The sequence below is a fragment of the Mastomys coucha genome, unplaced genomic scaffold, assembly GCF_008632895.1.
Source record: "Mastomys coucha isolate ucsf_1 unplaced genomic scaffold, UCSF_Mcou_1 pScaffold20, whole genome shotgun sequence".
NCBI lineage: Eukaryota > Metazoa > Chordata > Mammalia > Rodentia > Muridae > Mastomys > Mastomys coucha.
In genome coordinates this window covers 99,809,017-99,817,313 of record NW_022196903.1, presented here as the reverse complement: position 1 = coordinate 99,817,313, position 8,297 = coordinate 99,809,017, and the positions used below count along the sequence as shown (strand labels likewise).

The 8,297-nt window shown below is 37.0% G+C and overlaps 1 protein-coding gene across 8 annotated transcripts in view; it reads right to left on the bottom strand.

Moving 5' to 3' along the window:
* The window catches only part of Cntn4 (contactin 4), a 975,079-nt gene that overhangs the window by 255,241 nt on the left and 711,541 nt on the right, over positions 1 to 8,297 (bottom strand). For all 8 annotated transcript variants that reach the window (XM_031382788.1, XM_031382782.1, XM_031382784.1 and 5 more), the window contains one exon: positions 4,162 to 4,257. In XM_031382788.1, the coding sequence (XP_031238648.1) occupies positions 4,162 to 4,257 (96 nt within the window). The remainder of the gene's footprint in view (positions 1 to 4,161; positions 4,258 to 8,297) is intronic.

Here is an 8,297-nt window from a genome sequence, read left to right as displayed (position 1 = left end):
TATATATATATATGAAAATGATGGTACCACAGTGACAGAATGGTGGAAATATATGCTTCTGCAGAATGATTATTTGCTGTTCATTTTTGTATTATCAAAGGAAGGTCTGAAAATGGATGCTTTTTGAAACAGGATGAGCAGCATCCCTTATAGTACATTTCATATGTTTACTGAGTATCCCACTGATACAGTAAGAGCCTGACTCATCTCCCTCTCCCTGCATGATATGTTACAATTGAAACTAAGATACCATATGGTAAGTCTAAAATGCCCAGTAGGTCTGGTAGCTTTTGGTTATTCTGCCAGCTTTTAGGTAGCATTCAGGTTGTAAAAAAAGCATGAGAAAATTGTAACTACAGCCTGCATTGGAGGTTTCTGAATGGAAGGGAGATTTGATCAGATAATCATTAACTCTACTGGACAAAATAGATAGATGTTTGACATGCTCCCTCACAACCTTCAAGATGTTCTTTGTTGTTTTCTTGAAAATTTCCAGGCTGCACCTGTCTTGCTCACAGTATTACTGTGTGCATGGCTTCTAATAGAGCCCATAATGAGAATATTTATTTCCTTGTCTTTCACCATCAAGACTGTCAAGAATGTCAGAACAGCTCAAGGAAGTAGATTTCAGAGATGCTGACTGCTGTCAATGGAGACAGACATATTTCAGAAGTCTATGGCAATTTTTAATAACATTCTCTGTGGGAAGAGGGAAGGAGTTAGGCACCTCATCATCGGGCAACTCAGCCCCCTCGCTCCATCATGTTGTGTCCTTTTCAGCACTGCATGATAGCAGTGAAGAGGAGTACACTGAAAATACACCTCTAAGATGAATCGTTGGAGTCGCTGTCATGTTTCTGAAGCTTAATACTGTGAAGGTGCTCATAGAAAGATTAGCAAAACTCCCATCTTTATTTTAATCAGATTACATTTTTATGAGAGCTAATCTGAACAAATTTCACCAGAATCAAAATACGTTTTGATAGTTAGTGGTTTCCTTTAAAAAGGATAGGCCCCGGAGTGATATAGCTGGGTCCTCTGGTAGTATTATGTCCAATTTCTGGAGAAACTGCCAATATGTCCCAGTGTAGGGGAATGCCAGGGCCAGGAAGTGGGAAAGGGTGGGTTGGTGATCAGGGGGAGAGGGGAGGGAAGAGGGGTGTTTTGTTTTGTTTTGCTTTTGTTTTTGTTTTTATTTTTTTATTTTTTATTGGAGGGGAAACTGGGAAAGGAGATATCATATGACATATAAATAAAGTATCTAATTAAAAAAGAGATATTAATAAAAAATAAAATTATTTTTCAAAACAAAAACAAAAAGGATAGGGTTCAACAATGCAAAAACACTTAATAAAGACATTCATTAGCATTTATTGAGTTATAATTATGGTATAATGTGACTAAAAGGGATCTGAGAGATTTGTTGTAAGTTCTTCCCTTACAAGCTAGGAAGAGTGAGGCCTAGAGACTTCAAAATATTTGCACAATTTAAGATACTGATTTGAATCAGAACCTGGAATAGCTCTTATGTCTTTGAGTTTAGCACTTCTGATTTCATTCGTAAGGGAAAGAATTACTAAGGAACACCCTCCTTTTTAAATGCACAAGCCCCAGAAACCCTAACAATTCCGTATCTCAGACGGACTTGAGGCTTTCTGTCAAGCAGTGTGCTTGTTCTCCAACAGCAAGCTTTCAAGTCTTCTCACTAATTGTTTTCTCTGCTGGAAATGTTAAATGTGACATTAGATTCAAAAGGAAGTTACAGAGGTGAGACTTGTCTCAGTTGCTGAGTTTATCAAAAACAAGCTCAAGGATTATCTTTGTGTTAGCTTTAGAAGCCAGAAAACAAAAATCTATGTGACGGTGTGTGTCATCATTTTACTGCTGGGGAGCCAAAGAGAGGTGAATGCCTGTGGGTCTTTGGTCAGTGAACCTAGCCTGTCTGAAATCTCCAGACCCAAGAGAAACCCTGTCTCAAAATAGAACACAAGAAACAAATAAACAAAACATTTAACAAACTAAGATGGGTATCTCCTAAGAAATGCCCTAAGGTCGACCCATTGCCTTGTGTACAAACACACACACATGCAAACACACACACATACACACATGCTCACACATGCATGCGCATACCCACATGCACACATGCATATACACATAGTGAGTGACTATTGCACACACACAAAAGAAGTTACAATTTTGAACACAAGAAAAAAATAGTAGTTTCAAACAGCAAGTTTAAAAATTTGCTCTTTCAGCCACAAATGTCAACAGAAAATTTATGGGATCATGATAGTAGATAAACTAAATCAGATCTCCTAAGAATAGATTTTATTAATGTTTTGTAAGAAAAGATTTCTTTGTTTTAATTTTACATGTATGAGTGTTTTGACTTCGTGTATATTTTTGGATTACATGGATAACTGGTTCCTAAGAAAGCCAGAAGAGAGTTCAGGTCATCTGGAACTGGAGCTATAGATGACTGTGAGTCACCCTGTAGGGGCTGGGAATTGAACATGTGTTCTCTGGTGCACTTGCCTGCTCAGCCTGTTTTCCATCCACTAAGTTTATCAAGTTTGTCATTGGAAAGTCAGTAGGTAAGAGCCTTGGCTGCTCATGAAGGGAACCCAGATTTGATATTCAGAACCTACATGGCAGCTCACAAAAATGTGTAAATTTAATTCTGGGAACCTGATACCAAGTTTTGATCTCAGAAACTTGATATATGTATGTATACATACATTCAGACAAAATAATCATACATAAAATATTCTTTATGAAATCATAATAAGTATTACTATTTAACCCTAAATGCGTGATAACATTTGCCTGTTTTTTTTTTCAGTATTATTCTTTATGATATTTTTCAGAGCATGAGGTAACTGCTTACAATACTTGATTTCTTAGTGTCTTATGCCCCTAGATGTGATTAACTAAAGTAATAAGTGAACTTCTTACTTAGTTCTGTTAATAACTATAGCAAATAATTACACCTGACTTAGGTGTAGCTAGCCAGAAACACTGGAGATTAGGAAGTTAGCTGCTCCTGGCCCTGGATGTAGAATAACCTTGTATGTCTGAGCCTTTTTATTTGTGGGGTCTGATGCTAACTCTAGGCAATTGTATCTATAGATACTGAATGGAATTAAATCACTGCATAGCCAGCTAGTATCTAGAGTGCTGAATAATTACTTGTTGGTATAGAAAAAGTTTGGTGCAGAAACTGAAGGAAAGGCCATCCAGTGACTGTCCCACCTAGGGATCCATTCCATATGCTGTTATCCAACCTAGACACTATTGTGGATACCAACAAGTGCTTAGCTGACTCCTGAGAGACTCTGCCAGTGCCTGACTAATACAGAAGTGGATGCTTACAGCCAACCATTGGAGTGAGCACAAAGTCCCCATTGGAGGAGCTAGAGAAAGAACCCAAGGAGCTGAGGGGTTTGCAGCCCCATAGGAGAAACAACAACATGAACCAACCAGTACCCCAGAGCTCTCAGGGTCTAAACCACCAACCAAAGAGTACACATGAAGGGATCCATGGCTTTAGCCACCTATGTAGCAGAGGATGGCTTTGTGGGACATCAGTAAGAGGAGAAGCCCTTGGTCTCATGAAGGCTTGATGCCCCAGTGTAGGGGAATGCCAGGACAGAGAAGCGGGAGTGGGTGGGTTACTGAGCAGGGAGAAGGGGGTGGGATGGGGGGTGGAGAAAACATCTAATTAAAAAATAGAAAAAACAAACAAACAAAAGAAAATCAAAACATATTTGGTCACAGAAGCTTTTGTGGACTGCCCATAGATCCCATCCCAGGCACAGAATAGGAGAAAATGACCTAGCACCATCTTTTCCTTTTAACCTGCACAGACATAACAGGTACTCATAGTTTAGCTACATCACATAAACAAATGAGAGGATTCTGACGCTGACAGACTTTGACATTTTTTTCCTTTGTACCATGACATGGTATATTTGTACAATTTTATATTTTCCTACTCTAGTTATAGGAAGAATTCATAACATCTCTTTCTCTACATAAAAGGACTGTGGAAACCACTATAAATGACATGGTCCTCTCAGTTAGTGTCAAGAGGGAAAATATTCTACAAGAAAAATATCAGCCAGTGAAGTGTACACATGTAGACATATTTATATGTACCTCCAGAATGGGGCGGCGGGCCGCACAGGAGTACCATTCCCTGACCTCGACGGACAGACACTGTGCTTCTTGTTCTCGTCTTAAAGTTTTCAAGATCTGTTGGGAAAAATGAAGGAAAACACATTTAAGCTTTACAGCCCTAAGATACCATGGGACACTATGAAAATTTCCCAGAAGGTAGTTGTGCTGAAAAAAAAAAAGTTTGTATTTTACTTATACCAGGGAAATTCTGATTAACTGATACTGAAACGTTTATCAATATTTTCCCTTACTCCTCTGTTCCATTGCTAAATTGTCCAATAAAACAGGAACTTTCCATTTGTGTCTGTTCAGACTCAGAATAACCAAAATTAAATGTGTAATTTAGTTCCTCAGATAACACTAGTCGATTTTTGAGTACTCAATAACCACATACCATACTGTGCAATGCACATAAAACCACTTCTATCATTCTAGAAAACTCTACTAGACATTACCTACTTAGGTGAAAAACTGAAATTTGTATGACCTCCTGTAATTAAGTGTCATTGTTATTATACAAACTCTTGTTTCTGTTCATTTCATTTCAAAAATCTGTTTTATGCAATGATCATTTTCTCTCTCTATATATATTAATCTCCCTCTGTGTGTGTATATGTGTGAGTGTGAGTGTGTGTGTGTTTGTGTGTATGTGTGTGTTTGTGTGTGTGTGCAGATCTTAACCCCTCACTTGGATTCTTAGTTACAGTCCAAGCTGGCCTTGAACTCACAATCTGAAACACCCTATCGTTATGCTGCATTCTTCCAGGGGCTCGTATTACTTGACTTTATGCTTCTATATACACATTATATGTTTATGTATGTATATGTGTACATGTATGTATCTCTCTATATATATAAGTACAGTATCCACATATATTTGGAATCAAAATAGATCGTTTTGAATTCTTATCTATTTTTAAACATTAAAAAGTGGGTAATTATCATTCTTTTTGGGAGAAACCTCTACTCATACAAGGAAGAAAGAGAAGACATTTATAGCCCAAAAGTTGCACCTGGAAGAAACAAATAAATAGTTGTAAATAAATAGAGTGATATAAAATGCATGTAATAAGGTGGAAGCTGGTTTTAAACAGAATATTTTCACCTCCTACGTCACCAATATGAATTCTCTTAATAATGAGCATAGAAGGATTCAGTATTTCATTTTCTCTCCTGTCCTAATTATTCAATCTAAAACTCAATTACGGACTTAAGTCTTTTCTGACTCAAGTATGTCATACAAGGTTACAAGACATGTAGTTGTACCTACTGGGATAGAAGAAAATTGACTTTTCCCTTGGCCATTTGAATGGCTGCTTTACAATGATAAGATAACCTCATGAGAGATAAACAGCAATTATTTAACAATCATATGAGCTCAGTATCATTCCTGCTTATACTTAACTTTGAAACCTACTAAGGCTGATAATGCTTGTGAGTGATAGGGCCACCTGAGCCTGAACAACCTTTCCACAGTTCCAAGCTGACATGCTTCACACACAGTTTAGTTTCAGGGAAAGTTTAGAATACATTAAAAGCTATTAGCTTATTCTAAAACTGTGTAATGCTTCAGCCCATACAGGGCTTTTATTATTGTTGTTATTTTCAGACAAGTTTCAGTTGGTACCTCTAGAATGCAAATACTTTGAGAGTGATGATTCCGCCTTATGCTAGCGCAAAATCTCTGTCAATTCCCAATGCAAGACTTAGTTACATCAATCCAAAGACTTAACATAGTGAAGGGGGAAGATGGGTTAAATGAAGGAGACATACTGTCTGCACAAACCAAACCAAACAATGCTAGAATCCAAATTTATATTTATGATGTTGTGCACATATTTTCATTATGATAAATTCATTTATTAAATAAGTTGATCAATTTGGGGTTCATTGTCCTAGAGGGTTAGAGTCTGCCATTACCACTATGGCAGGGAATATGGCAGGAAGCAGGAAGGGAGGCATCGCACCTCAGTAGTAACTGAGAGCCTTCCTTGTCATACTGGCTGATTTTGCATGTTAACTTGACACAAGTTGGAGTTATGACAGACAAAGGAGCCTCCCTTGTGGAAATGCCTCCATGAGATACAGCTGTATGGCATTTTTTCAATTAGTGATCATGGGTAGGAGGGCCCATTGTAGGTGGTGACATCCCTGGGCTGGAAGTCCTGGGTTTTATAAGAAACCCAGCTGAGCAAGCCAAGGGAAACAAGCCAGTAACATCACTCCATGGCCTCTGCATCAGTTCCTGCTTCCTGACCTGCTTGAGCTCCAGTCCTGACTTACTTTGGTGATGAACAGTAGTGTAGAAGTGTGAGCTAAATAAATCCTTTCCTCCCCAACTTGCTTCTTGGTCATGGTGTTTGTGCAGGAATAGAAACCCTGACTAAGACAATCGTGGTCCACCAGCAGGAGGGAGAGAGGGAGATCCTGGAAAGAACCTGCATTTTTGCAACCTCCAAGCCTATCCTCCTCCAAAAGGACCACACCTTGTGATCTTTCTCAAATAGGTACACTAACTGGGGTCAAAACATTCAAGAATGTAATCCTATGGAGGATATTTTCACTGAAACACTACAAATAGATTCTAGGTTATGGTTGGGAAAAAAGCTATTTTTCTTTTCTTTAAGGAAATAATATGAAAGGAGAAAAAGTAGCAATTTTTATAGAAAGCATTTTCATAGAATCATTTAAAATCATTTAAAGTATTTGAAACCTATATTCTTATAAGAGATACGGAATCCCAGTAAATGAACTCCTGCAGTTTGGTTCTTAGCATGTGTCATCTGCAGTTTTGTGTAGCTAACCCATTCAATTCTCAGAATGGCATAAAAATAAAGAATACTTAATCTATTTAGACATAAGCAAGCATTACTTCTTTCCTAATAAGCAGAGTAAAGAACTGAGACATGGAGCTAGAAAGACTGCTCAGTGGTTAAGAGAAATTGTTCATCGCCCAAAGGACCTGGGTTCAGTTCCCAGCACACAGCAGCAGCTCACAACAGTTTGAATATCCAGTTCCAGAAGATCTGACACCTTGTCTGGACTCCACAGTTACTGGCCATATATGATGTACATACATACATGTGACACTCATATACACAAAAAGAAAAGTTAATACATTTTCCAAAATGGGAAAAATCTAATACATATATATATTCAACTTTTAAATGTTCTACTTGAGCTTTAAAAATGGGATACAGATTTTTACTTTATGAATGTCATTATTTTACAATATTTGTATGCTCAGAGTATAATCATATGCCTTTTGAAGAAATATTTAGAAATATTTTTTGTATTAATAAAAAAAATATTCCAGATGGTGGAACTGATCCACTTTGAATGGAAAAGCTGTCTTTGAACAGACCTGAATTTGGAAACCATTTCTGCCACATATTAGTTGTGGTGGTCTTGTCATTTTATGACATGTAAATTGAGGATTACATGTGCTTTGCTTTAAATAAGAATCATGACAAAAGTTAAAGGAAATACTATGAGAAAAAGGATACACCCAAGCACAAATCCGTAATGCTGTAAGGTTGGTGTTCAGTATAGGCTCTGGCCACCAAAGAACGTTGTGATCCCATAGAAAAGCACTTTCTAAGCATCTCATTTTAAAATGCATCCAAGTTACAAATACACAGAAGACTGAGCTGTAGGTGCTAAGAAAAAGAAATGATATATATGCTCACATTTTTGGAAATATAACAGGCCTTTAGCTGATATTTTCAAATATTATAATTCACCAATAGCTAGTAACATGATAAGTCAAATATATATGTATATGGATGAGCAATCTTTATATTTGTACACTCATGACCAAGCTTATTATTGGCAATATTTAATAACAAACATAATAAATGTAAAATATACAATGTTTGTTATAGAATATATTTTTCATCCTACTCCAGCACTGAAACAAACAAACAAATAAATCTGTAAAAATTAGGGTCAAGCTTCATAGACTGTATCCCAAATGTGTGTGTGTGTGTGTATTCTGTTGTTGTGAAGTTTTGATAGTAAATACTATAGATAAAATACTAACAACACATTTAACATAAACTAACATATTTATGGTCACTTTAGATTATCTAGATATGTCATAATCTAGATATGAC